Raw genomic sequence first — 14,599 nt, 5'->3', positions numbered from 1 at the left:
ATGTTTTATAATATACTATAGTCAGATTGTCATTATTTCTGTTTATACACACTATCACAACTACATAAGGTGTGACTATATAATTGTCAAGGTGTTGTTATTTCTATTTAAACACACTGTCACAGGTACACAATGTGTGACAACATACTATATTCAGGGTGTCAATCTGTCAGACCCACTATTCCAACTACCTAATTTGTAACAACACACAACAATCAGGGTGTCATCTCTATTTATACATTATCAAAGATATGCAAGGTGTGACAATACATTATTGCAGAGGTTTCAAAATGACCTAGTATTAAGCACTTTTACCAGTATATTATCAATGTACATACCACTACAAATTAACAAGTTAAAAAACAATTGTAAATATTCCTTGCAAAATATCTTTATGAAAATCCTTGATACAGTCAAATTGTCATTACCTCTATTTATATACAGCAACATAACTAACTACATGATGTAAAACAATACATCATGAACAAATTGATTGTGAAGAAATACTTAAAAAATTTGAAATATTAAATTTAAAAATAATTACATACATACCTAAGCACATCCACAGTAGCACTTTATATTATTTAAGTTCTTTGTTCATGCTATATAGTGCTAGCTACAAATATCACTAATGTTCAACTACAGCTTTATCATATCACAATGTTCACACAGTATTGTGCCATTTTGTGATGAAAATATTAACTTTAATTTCTTACACAAAATATAAAAACACCAATGAAACAACATAAGAAATATTATGGAAAAATTAAATTTTTAAAATGGCAATTCTTGTATTTTTTGTTCATATTTTATTCATTAAGGGCCCTGAAACACACTTTCATGAAGTGTTTGGGGACAAAGACAAAATAACTTTAACAACATAATGTTTCTAATATTTTCTGGATTGGTTCTGAGCAAATAGTTATATATAGCAAGCACATTTCACTTCATTTTAGAAAAATCTATCACTCATTATGAGCACAGTATTTTAATTCATCATTTAATGTTTACTCAAAATGTCTAGTTAGTACTCAAATTTTCATTATTTCCAAATGTTTCAAAAGTTCTGCATTCAAAACAGGTCATAGACATTAAAATTTCATAGATATTAAAGTTTGATACTATTTTTATTGTGAAACTTTAAAGCCTTTTCCAATGCAGCAAATGATTTCATCTAGGAGATTTTAAGTTCTTTTTACTGGAGTACTTGCACTTCCCCAAAAGCTTTACATGTTTAAAGCTTTCATTACCACAGCAATTACAAAATGATTGCAAATGATGACAAACTAAGTGGCAAAGCCCTTCTCAATGTGTGCAAGCTTCTGCTATCCAGCAGTCACAACTCTGAAACTTATCTGACTTCACTGTTATAATATCCCAAATACCAAACCAGTAATGAAAAAAAAAAATCAATTACACCTGCTTCTTATCTCTTATAAGTAGGTGCATGATTTTAGTGATTTATCATGCCTTTTGGTCATTGTAATGTTTTAAAAAAGGTACATTTATCATTACAGTATACTTCATAACAGCTCATACTGATCACCATAGCTAACCAATCATTTGCTTTGTTTCAATGTGCATCAAAGCCATCTCTGTAATAATTGGTTTATTTCTTCAAATTTTACTACTTTCTGAGAACATTAATAATTTTAAAGTGCCTTGGCTGTATCAACAGACTTTAATTTCTATTATCTACACTTAACATCACCTTCAGTGAGCAAATCAAAATTCAGTGCTAAGCAGTAGATGTAAATGAGAGAGAACATCCTCCACCAGTTGTGTCACAAGTTGTTTTACTCTGGTTTACAGATGTGTTAATCACATTCAAACACACCGATTTTTTTTAATAATTGCTCTTCATTTAATTTTATATCTTGTAGAGCTCTAACAATAGCTTCATGTATACCTTTTACACTATAATTTTCTACATGTAGCAAGCATAAACAATGTCAGTCAATAATTCTAGATTTAGACTTCTTTTAAACACTTAGCAAATTCCTTGGCAGTCTTATCACTAAAACATTTTTATCCATTTTTCATCTGCAGAGACTTGTTCATTGGGTTCCAAGAAACAGGAACAAGTTTCATTAGCATTGTTAGGAAACTAACAAATTTTGCATCACATCATTTTACATTATTTTATTCAAACCATGTCAGCTCTGAGCCATTCATAAAAAATGTGTATTAAAATACACGTGTATTTTACCTACATAATATTTTCATCTTTTATAAAGGCCCACTTTCAGCAGAATCAGTTATTGTTCAGTTTGTTTGATAATATGAAAGGCATGTAGAAGGATTATAATCTTGTTATAGATAAGCAGATAATCTTGAAAAAATTCTGATAATCTGTTGTATATATTTATTTCAGACACTAGATTAAGTTACTGCACAACATTTTATGAATTATGACTATCTTTTTTATATACAGTTTTTCATGAAAAAAAATGTATCCAGTACACTATTCTGTAAATAAAGCAACATAAAAAACCATCAGACAAAGTAGTTTTTGTAATTAGTGTGCTTGATTATATTAAACATTACATTTTCAGCATAAAGTTTAAGAGAACAATCCAAATTTTCTGTATCTCTGAAGAAATGCTTGTTATTTTTGTCTTGTTTCAGTTATCGTCAGCAAATGCAGTACAGTTAGAAACTCCTTTTCACCCCTATCACAGAATAGCTTCCACCAGTGACAGCTCAAGAAACAATGAAATTTAAATTCTTTGTTGTTTATGCATATATACAAAGATGCAATACTGAAACTCAAGAAGCTGGAAGTGATGTGGACATAAATATCAAAAGTTTATTCTGTAATAATACAGTAGCTGCTTCTTTAGATTAAAGGCAATTACAATTTTTTAGGTGACCAAGTCAGGTGTTTAACCTGTTTTTCTTTTACCTGGTGGGAAATACAACTCTTTAGCACTGCCCATGCATCAAGGAAATGCTTACATACCCAAGCTATTGTGGTAACACTCTTATTTAAATGTGTCAGTAACACCAAGTTACATCAAACAAACCATGAACTTTCCTTTCTTATTCTTACCATTAATTATTTATATCTACACATGCCAATGAGTAAGGTAACTGCAGGTGACAGAACAGTAGAGATACCAAAGTCTCTGGCAAAAATCCTTTTATACATGCTTGGTAATGAAGCCTTGCAATATGAGGGGGAGCTTTGGTTATTTTACAAAAATTATTAAACCTTTCAAATATGAACTTTGTAACACAAATGCATAATGACCTAAAACACACAAGTAACACCTAAATATAATTTAACTGTCTCTCTTACTATAACATATATAGACGAGAAACAACTGAAGTGCTATAGGGAACATGCATTAACATTTACCCAAGGACAACTTGGTGCCAGTTTCAGTACAAGTTTTGTTGAATTATATTGTAAAATGAGCTTTTTCTAATGACCACAAACACATAAGGCTACAGAAGGTTGGTGTGGCACCTGTCAAGGGTTGACAAAATTGATTTATTGTTTCAGCTGCATTAAGCAAAAGCACTTTGTACCACATGTGTCAAAAGGGCATAGTAAGTTACATCCACATCTAGACTTAAATGTACACCCTTGTAAAAAATTAATTGAAACAAATGATCATTTTAAAATATTTTTAGCATGGCGGCCAGTCTAGCCTCGCTGATTTCCTTTAATAGTCATTTTTTCACACAGACAGCATCATTAGCTGTGTTTTGCACTACGGTCGATCTATTTTTGGGATATATGACGAAATTTTGAGGAATATTACATCATTCAAAATTGCGTTAGAAGGGCAAGGAGACCAGACAAACAACAACTTACCAACTCAATGAAGAAAAAACAGTATCAATGGGGTCTGAAATACAAGAACTGGATGCAAGAACAATGGAGGAAGGTGTTACTCAGTGACAAGACTCATTTCTTCGTACAGGGTCAAAGAAGTCTGCATGTTCGCAGATCTCCAGGTGAGAAACTTTGAGAATCTCACATCAGTCAGTTCATAAAACATCCCTTGAAGATGTTTTGGGGGATTTTTCAGCTACTATGGTGTCGGAGGCTTACATATCATAGAAGGTATTATGCGAGGACCATAGTACATCAAAGTTTTGCAGAAAAGAGTCATTCTAGGATTGAAAAAGATTTCCAGATGGGTCTGGCATTTTTCAGCAATATCTGGCTTCATGCCACACATCAAACCTTGTGAAGAATTTTATGACTACAACATGATTAAAAGTTCTGGAATGGCCTGGAAACTCTCCAGACTTAAATCCTATTGAAAATCTTTGGGCAATTTGTAAAGAAAGACTTCGGGGGAAAAGACTGTACTACAAAAGATAAGCTAATTGAGGCCATAATTGAGGTGTGGTACCGTGATCCAAAATTTAGTGAAGATTGCAGTCAACTCATGGACTTTATGCCAAAGTTAATTAATGATCTTCTGAAAAATAAAGGTGGTCATATCGTGTATTAATTTGAGAGTAATTTTTGGATTCTTAGAAATAAAATGCAAAAAAGTGAAAAAAAATCATAATTTTCCGTCTTGTTTCAATTAAGTTGCACAAGGGTGTACATGAAAATCACCTTATGCTTAAAGCTATACTTCACCAAATATTGACATTATTTATAGCTCGTATGTTACATATAAAAGAATAAAAGCTAAGATACTATAAAACCTTGAACCTAGTGGATAATAATAATTTAATTCCAATAGTAAAATGGTTTAATTAAATTTTGAGTGTAACTCAGTGACACACCCAGTAAGGTGTTTAAAAATGGTATTATTTTCATAAGGTTAATATGCACTTTTTAATTCACTAGGTTTATATAACTGCATTTTCTTTTATATAATTTCTTGTCAATGCACTATGCTTTACAAACTTTCAAAACTTCTAGCTCAAGTTAAGTGTTACTATATGCTTGATAAAATAACATACCTCAGTAAACATAACAGTAAGGTTGGACTCTCCTGTTGTTTTATTGATCAGAAAATCTTCATAATACCTAGATTTAAATACAATCACTTTTCAACATTATGTGTAATAATAAATGATTCCTTGTTCAAAACAAGTACAAAGGGTTAATTGCACTTTATATAAATGATTTATATATGTGAATGTAGAAAAAGGTAAGATTTTTACAGGAGATTTTAGAGCATAGGAAATATATTTTTGATAGAGAATATTCTCATACATATCCTACCTACAGACACTCTCCTTCCAGCTTTTGAAGTCAAAGTTCCACCACTAAATGCAAATGGTATCTTGCTGCTAAAGTTACTCAAGACGTTGTGAGATATACGATTGACAACTTAATCCACAGCAACTTCCTTGTTATACAATATTGTCACAGTTAGATTTCTTGCAAGAAGAATATGAAAACTTTTCTTTTTTTTTTTTTTTTTTTGTAAAGGAGGATAATTACCTTATATAGTAAGTTCACAAAGGAAGGCTTCAATGTTCTTCATAGAAACATAAAATGTGTATATTAGAGTGCTTAGAATAAAAGTGGTCTGCAAAACTACACCCTCACCTACAGCAAAGTAAAGGCTATGGTTCTGAGAAAGTATTTTTTGAACCCAAATGATAATAGCATATCTGAAAGCCTAATAAACAAGGTAATCAAGAAGAATTTGAAGTTAAAAAAAGCTCAGGAGCTAAAAAAGAAAAACACCCAAGACTGGGAACTGCACACTGAAATTAATAGATGCTTTTGACCACATATCTCTGAAATCTTGTGAGGAAGTTCTCATGTACTATTAGAGCAACTGGGCTTCTTAACTCCATGAAATCTAATTGTATCAAGTTTGTGTAACTGTTGGATAGTTTGTATTTCAGAATGGCTGATATGGGTATTAACACTTACTATTAAAGTAGAGAACAACCTTCTGACCTTCCTAGGTTATCTTCATGTTAACAAAGAACATTGGATAGTTTGTTTTGCTGCATTGTGAAAAAACTAATGAAGGAAATAGTTTTAAACTTCAAAATTATTTTTTACAGAGTATGTAGGTTCTGCAAATAAAGCATTTTGTATGTGCTCTTTGTATAAATTTGTAATCTTTGATATTTTCAAGGTAATTTCATTGTAACATGTTCCTACAAAAACAAAATGCTTGCCTTTGTTCTTGGTTTTAATACATTATTTTATGCCTTCCTATGTTCTTCAAAAATTTACCAATACATATATTTTTTTTATTTCAAAGAACTACATAAATATATTTGATTTGAAAAACAACACCTACAGTTTAATTGAGAGAGAGAGAGAGAGAGACTAACATCTTATCATTATGATCTTGAGTAATCCTGATGATTTATCATACAGCAGATGTTTTGGAAGTACTTAGCACAGTTGATGAACCAACATTTGCCTGCACCGATGTCACTGTTTTGAAATTTTGACATGTTCTACAAAAATTTCCATATGCTGAATCCAAAAATGATATACATGTATTGATTTTTGGCAAAACATCTCATGTACTTTTACATAAAGTAAATCCATTTAATTGAAATCAGGTATCATTTTGTTATCTATCATTGTAGAACCCATAGGAAATGCAGTGCTAGCATATAAACAATTGCTAAGCTCCAAGACATCATTTCTTTGTTTATGCATGCAGTTTGACATTTGTTTTTTCTTTTCAATATTTGTTATTCATGGTTATGGCAACAAGATGTTGTGTAAATTACCTCAATATATTCTGTTATATTTGTGGTAATTTGTTGTAAAGAAACATAAGCAAAATATTACAGAATTTGTCAAAAAAGTGTACAACATGTACAGTGGAATAAAACTTGGGGACCAACACAAATTATGGACTCTGCACAGAGTTTGCACCTTTTGTGTTGAAGAGTTGAGACAGTGGATTAAAAGGTAAGAAAAAATATTTATCTTCTGAATTTTCCAATGGTCTAACATGAGCCTAGAAACCAAGGAGATGTCTGCTATTTTTGCTCATGTAATGTGCAAGGCTTGAAATAAAAAGGAAATTTCTTTTCTGAACCTTCAATCTGTAATAAGACATATTGCTTATGGATCTGATGTATTTGTACCTACTCCACTGGAGACATGTGATACAGTTTCATCTAATTCTGAATTTGATGTCAATAGAAACGATGAGAGGAATCATTTAACCTGAAGCATCTGGTGAACCAAAACTTTTTACACAAGGTAAACTGAATGATTTGGTGAGAGATATGGGTCTTTCAAAGGATTCTTCAGAGATTTTGAGGTCCAGACTTTAAGCTAAGAACTTGTTTTCTCCAGGGACATCATGGTACAGAAATTGAGAAAAATGCAAAAAGGTTCACAGATTTGTTGCAACAGAATTACTAAATTAATACAAATGTTAGGAACTGAAGTCCATGAATTGAGTGGCAATTGTTCATTGATTCTCCAAATGTCTTCAGAATAATTTCATAACTTTTTAAGGCAAACAGAAAACAGAGTTATATTCACAATTTCCTTAGTTCTTTCACTGTCATGACACATACAAGTATACCTTTATGACACACTATGTTGTATAATGTTACGTTACTGTCACATTTTTAGTTCTCTGATTGGTCATGCAGTGCATGATTTGCATGCTCTGCCTACACATCAGTGGTTAACCATGTCCTGTAAACCAACTATATGAAACATAGCACCATTTTATTATACTCTGTCCTCCACACTTCATAGTTAGAATGAAAATTATATCCAAAGTGTCCTCCAAGATGCCAGAACAAACAAATCTGTCTATTCAAAGTAAACCAAAAGTAGCAGGACTTATCACTCCACATAATGGTTTTTTCCACTGTTTTACTACAGCTTGAATAATCACTGCATCATAAGAGTTAATACCTTGGCTGCAACATTCCAAGTAACTCAGCATTATGAAGCTCCCAGTATAAAGTGGATGTAGTTATGTAGTAGTGTGCTATGGGATTCACAAGTAAAACAAATGTAAACAGCATTACCAGCTTGAAATATAATACAAACTGTATACTAAGCTGTTTTAGAAGTGTTTGAAAATAAATCATTGAAATCCTAGAACAGGAGGCAAGGCCCATCAAATAATGTATTTAAAATTGTTGCAAAACAATACTGCCAGTTGTTTTAAAAGCTCTTTATGTTGGCCTTGCAGGAAATATAAATCTTGGTTGCAGTATCTTATTATAACATAAGCATCTTGTAAGCTAGAACTAACTGTGATGTCCAGAACGTTCAAAAAATGGTACCACGTTTCACACAGATTACACTAGAGCTGGGTTGATTAGTCTTATTTACTAATCAAATCATTTATTCATTGGGCTCATTAACCAGTTACATTCAATGAAATGATTATTCTCATGAGACTTAGATAGTTGGAATAAATGAAAATAATAATCTGACACACTAGGTCTGAGTAGTCAATATTATTTTCATGCATTAATAGATTTAATTGTAAGCTTGATTAATGTACTGATTATGTTAACTGATACTATTCAATGAGAAACCTTAATATTAATAACACTGGCTCCCTTACAATCCTCAGATTATACTACAAAACAAACATATCATTACTAACATTCTCAGATTTGCTACACAATGTAACAGATGATTTACAGCATACATGTATATATACACAAAGAGGTTAAGAAAAACAAATTGTTTAAAGAAAATTCCTAATAATTTGCTTCCTTACTTATAATAAGACAAGGATTCAAAAGAAAAGAAATTGAATAAACACACAAATTTCAAAAACTATTCTATTAACATCATGTCTAATAGCATTCAAACTATGCAGATAGTAAGAGAACTGTATTTTATGTATTACAAATGTAACATTTTCTTTTTCAATAGAAGCTATTAACTTGATCACATAAAATATTGCATACCTTCCAATCATTTCATCATTCCTGAAAACTGGAATATTTGGAGTTGATTTCTCATTATAAGGGCCAAAGTGACAGTTGGATGATCCAAACCATTCATGAAACCCATGTTTTAATGGTAGATATTGAGCTTGGTGTCCAAGATGCCTGCAGGTCAAAACAGTGGTAAACAAAGAAACAATACATAGTATTAGAATTCAAATGAGGAAGTACAAAAAAAAATTTTAATTATTTATTCTTACAATGAAGGAAAAGTTTCAGATATTACAAAAGTACAGTTCATACAATATTTAGTGTAAAAAAAGATTAAAACCTACAATGAATTTTAAAGTTAAATAAAAAAGGTTTATGCATTCATAATATTATTTAATTATGAAATTGGCAATCTTTGAAGACACTTTGTTTTATCTAAACAAACAAACAAAAACTAATCTATAAAAGCATGTAATACATCATTCCAGAGAAGCATCCATCATAGGCTTATATACTACTTACACCTTTGTTATTCACTAAAACAAATGTTATCAAACATAACAGAATTGTAGGTCTAGGACTTTCTTAAAGAAGTTTTAGATGATGTGTAGCAATTTAATTACAAGTTTTATCCATTAGCTGTAGTTTGATATGAACCACTAGAAGTGGAAAAATCTACCACCATTTCATCCACTTAATACTCTTCAAAATCTTTAATGAATACATACCATTTACCAACAATTTTATTTTGATATCCAGCCAAAGCTAAAAGTTCACTTAGCAATAGCTCATTGTCTGAGATTCCTCCCACTATTTCTTGAGGTGTATAACCTAAACATAAAATTAAAATTCATATGGTACAATTCTTCATCTAATACAGTAGTACACTATATCATCTGTAACCAAAGCATATACAAGTTTTAATATTACTTTTAGGAAAATATATGTATAACAATATTTATAGATTTACAGAAAGTCAAACACAATATTACCATGTTAAAAGGTTTGCTCAGTGGCAAGACAAGGAACTCTATATATTTTGAAAACTCAAATTATACTTCTATATTACTCTGAAACTGATATCAATTTTCTATCAAATTGTCTTTTCTCAACTCAGTATTTCATCTAGTTCTTTAAAATGCTTGTTTATGAGAGTTTCATTCTAAGAAATTAGGGTAATAAGTAAAAAAATAAATTAGATAGAGAGTCTGCTGTATTTGTATGCTGATTTAAGAAATGCTTAGTCGTGGGAAAAAAAAGCATAGGATTGAGAAAATTTGGATGAAGGGATATCTATTTACAAAACATGCTGAAAAAGAGAAAAGATAGATTAGCAAAGCAGGTGTATACAAAACCATACACATAAAAAACAAATGAAAGCAAATGTAACACTACTGATGATGAATAGTGTACTCGAAAATGAAGAACATGTAACACAAGATAAACAGCCTAGATTTAAAAGTAAATCATAAGCCTTGATTAAATAGAAAAATATATTCTAAAAGCAAAAACTGAAATCACATTATAGCTCAAAGTCCAACATACTCTCACTTTTTATATACTCTGAAGAATAATATGTTGTTTCTTCATGCAATATATAACAAAGGACTGAGGAAAATAAACAGAAAACAAAAAAATGGCTTTACTTCACAGTTCACAGAAAGGTCCTCTTTCCCTCCCATGAGTCATTCTCAGGGACAGCTGAGTGAAGAAACAATAGACAAACAAAAGTTACACACAGGCACAAATTCATTGTTTACATAAAACAAAGGAGACATTGATAAAAAAAATACAAGGAGAGAGGATTTGTTTAATTAAAGCTTCACAAGGGCTATTTGCTCTAGCCTTTCTTATGTTAGAAACAGACTACAAGTAAGGCACTTTGTCAACATAACAAGTTCTTTGGCCACTCTTGTCAAATCAAATAATGAGATTTTACTATCATTTTTACAATGCACTCATGGCCATAAAGTGTAGAGCTTGATATCTGTTTATTTTGTTTCAGTGGTAATGAAACATGAACCTTTGAACATCAGATTTACAGTCTGGTATGCTAATTACTGTGTCACCCTCAGCCCAGAAGGTAGAAAGAAATATGAAGGAAATACTAAGCATTTCATAGTTACTGTAAATTTATGACAGAATACTCTATGTTTGAAGGTGAATAAGGAGATTTCTCACATGTTCTTTTGCAATAGTTTTATGGGACAACAACATACTTTTTATTTTATTACAGTAGATGAGACTGATGTATATGTAAAAACTTGGAAAAAACTTATCCTCGTCTTGCTGATACTTATTTGAAAACTTTAATAAAAAAACGAGCAATGGAACAGATATTAGTGATTAAAAAAATTCAACAGTGGTGAAATTCTAACTATTAAGGTTTCTGTCAACGAAAAGAAATGTTTAAAAGAAAATAACATGAAATTATAGGTGTACCAGTTTTAATTTTGCTATTAGAATCAAGTGGAAGAAATTCATAATGAATTGTGTCACAAGTACTCGCACATTGATACAGGAAATTTCTTTTTTCCCCCATAACTAACCAATTTGCCAAAAAAAGATTTTTATCATTAAGAGCATTCCTTTGGACACAATTTAATAATGACTCACAAAACCTTTTAAAAGTGTTGTTTAATAAAATATTATTATCATGAGATCCATGAGGATGTTATAATAGAGAAAATAGATGGTAGTTATAAACTGGTAGTTTTATAATTTGATAAATGGGTTTCTGAAAAACGTTTTGGAAACATGGCCATTTGTTAGTTATACATAAAATACAGATAGCAAAATAGGATACAAGTTTGAAGAATCTTGGGGATTAATAAGCTATTTGGATTCAAAAGATTTATAAGAAAACAGTAAGCTGTTTTAGAAAGAGCTTGAAGGTTAGTGAGCTGTTTTGATTGAAAAGGATTTTGAGTGGCTTAATGAGCTGTTTTAAATTTAGAAGGATCCTGACAAAATAGTGAGTTATTCAGAAGGAGATTGAAGATTAGCGAGTTGCATTGATTGAAAAGGATCTTGAGTCAATAGCAAGTTGTTTTAAAAGGAGTTTGAGGATTGGTCAGGTGTTTTTGATTCAGAAGGATTTTGAGAAAACAGTAGGCTGTTATAGAAGGGTCCTGAGAATTGGCAGCCTGTTTTAATTCAGAAGTATTTTGAGAGGATTAGTGAGCGGTTTTGATTTAGAAAGACCATGTAAGATCAGTGGATGATTGTACATTGAAAGTGTATTTTAGTATAGACAGGGTAAAAATAAGCAATTGCCATGCAAGAAGAAAGTTGATGCTGTAAAGAAGGAAAGTAACATACGAAAAAGTCTATTTTAATGGCCAGGATAAAAGAACTAGCTAAATGATTAAAAAATATGAAAGTACCCTCTAGATACCAAAAGTCACACCCAGGATAAAACAAAAGTGTATGACTAGAAAGTATTACTAGTATTAAGTTGTAATAGTATATCCCAATGGTTACCAATTACTCACACACTGAACTACTTCATATGATGATTATAAAGTTAAGACTACATCTCAGTCCAAGGGGGAAATTCACCATTCCTCAAATATAGTTTTGCTTAACTTTGCATAGCATGGGCCATAAAACAGGTTTTCAAGGGAATCATGTGGCATACAGTCCACTTATTAGGGGCCACTTTTGTATGCTGTACTCGAGCATGCGTCACAGAATTTTCATAATTTAAACTGATGAATACTTCCAAAGGTTTTGGCAGTAATTACCATAATATGTTTTAAGATACGAGTTATGTTCTTTGTCTTATAATGTAATACATACATTTTGATGGTAAAATGGAAGGTTAACATATGTATTCTGTTACCAGCATTTATAGAAATAAAGCAAATTTCCTACAATAGCTGGATAAAAAACAAAGCATGATTAGGAAGTCAAATGATTTGAAATAAGTAATGGTGAATGGACCAGCATTGCTAAACCATCCACAATCAGTAATAAACTACAAGGACAAATCATCAATAAGAGCAAGCAAGAAAGTTAAAGAAACTTAAAGAAAGTTTAAAAATCTGGTCAATTTCCATTCTAAAACTCACCATTTCTTGCATGTGCATTTGTTGTATAGAAACCATTCCTAAGTGGCAATCTTCCAGTTAAGAGAGCTGCTCTAGCTATATACACACACACATACATGCACAAAACAAAAGATTGTTGAAAAATTTAAATCATTTTATATTATTCAAATTAATTCCACACACAAAAAAATCAACTTTTATAATTTAAAATGTTGTTCTTAGTTTATTATAATTAGACAACAACAACAAGAAGTAATGGGTGCCTTTCAATTCCCTGAACAAAGACAACTAAGTTGGCCTGCTTTATTAGCAATTCAGGTAAAAGTTTAAAATACAGATACAGTGCTTTGAGTAAGAAGCTGATAAAGTTATTTTCTGGCTCCTTTTCTCTAATCTTTGTCACTGTTTTTTTTTTTCACAAAAGGAGAGATGTAAGTTTAAGATTCAATACCAGAACAGTGCTTTCATTCTTCACCTCCTGTTTTAGAAGTTATTTGTAATTATTCTGATTTTTTTTAAATATTAAATTCGATGAAAGGAAGGTAACATAAAAAACAGAACAACTTAGTTAATGTTAATAAAATAATCAAAACCCTGGACCAATAAAATGTAACTACCTTTATCTGTTATACAGTGAACATAATCAAAATTAAGGAACAATTTATAAAGCTGGGGAGTTTAACTCAACTGATAGTAAAATTACTGCAAGTATATATTTGTGTCATGTAAAATAATCAACTAATCCAAATTAGGTTTTCTGATTATTAGTGTTTTTGAGTATTACAAGTATCCACAAAACAATAACATTATGATATCAAGGTTGTGCAGCTTAACTGGTCTGTGTAAATACTCACAAAATTAAACTACAATTTGTTTCTGTTTATTACAGCTATCCAAGTCACATGTTAGAATAGTAAGTTAATTGAATGCAATTGATTAATGAGCCCAATAGTTAAATGATTAACAAATTTACCTATTTGCCCAACTCTACCAACTTAGTGTAAATACCTACAACTGCTATATAGCAATTTAAAATATAGAGCTATTACTGTTAATATGGACAACAGTAAATTCTCTATTCACTAAATAAATCAATAACAAATACACATTTATTTTATATTTACATTATTGTGTATTCAGTTGTGTTGCTACTGTTATTATGGTTTATAATAAAGAAATTAATATGAAGAAAAAAATGTCATTATATTTAAAGTCACCAAAATATTACATAATGACAGAGTTGAAAAATTTTTTAACACTCACATGGTGAACATAATGGGTTTGCAGTATAAAAATCTGGAAACAACATTCCTTCAGAAGCCATTTTATCTAAACGAGGGGTCTCTTTGCTTGGGTGACCAAAAATACCCAGATCACCCCAACCCATCTGTAATGGAAGAAATATATAAAGCAGATACTTATTCAAACTATTAAACACTGCCATACGATTAAAGTAACTTTACTATAATCTTACTTTTACATCTAATTTTGATTTTTATTATTTTAAATAAATTGGATTTCATCCTAATCTTCAATAACTACAGAGTTAACATTTTCCTTACTTGAAAGTTTGTTCTTTGGAAAAGTAAGTATTTATTTGAAATAAACATTTAATACTTTGGAGCCTGCTAAAATATTCTGTATGTATAACAAGTCTGAAAAAATACCATGCTAGTATTGTACCAGTCTATGATGCAACCACCAATGGCAACCACCAATGG

At 30.8% G+C, this 14,599-nt stretch overlaps 1 protein-coding gene across 1 annotated transcript in view; it reads right to left on the bottom strand.

Moving 5' to 3' along the window:
• Positions 1–14,265, bottom strand: part of LOC143250754 (N-acetylgalactosamine-6-sulfatase-like) — a 36,818-nt gene extending 22,553 nt beyond the window's left edge. Inside the window, 5 exon segments of the mRNA XM_076501710.1 lie at positions 4,936–5,002; positions 8,857–9,000; positions 9,555–9,657; positions 12,900–12,974; positions 14,142–14,265. Coding sequence (XP_076357825.1) covers positions 4,936–5,002; positions 8,857–9,000; positions 9,555–9,657; positions 12,900–12,974; positions 14,142–14,265 — 513 coding nt within the window.
• Positions 14,266–14,599: the final 334 nt, after the last annotated feature.

Source organism: Tachypleus tridentatus, chromosome 5, assembly GCF_004210375.1.
Source record: "Tachypleus tridentatus isolate NWPU-2018 chromosome 5, ASM421037v1, whole genome shotgun sequence".
Lineage (NCBI taxonomy): Eukaryota > Metazoa > Arthropoda > Merostomata > Xiphosura > Limulidae > Tachypleus > Tachypleus tridentatus.
The sequence above is the reverse complement of the archived record's forward strand: the minus strand, read 5'-3'. Positions and strand labels throughout refer to the sequence as shown.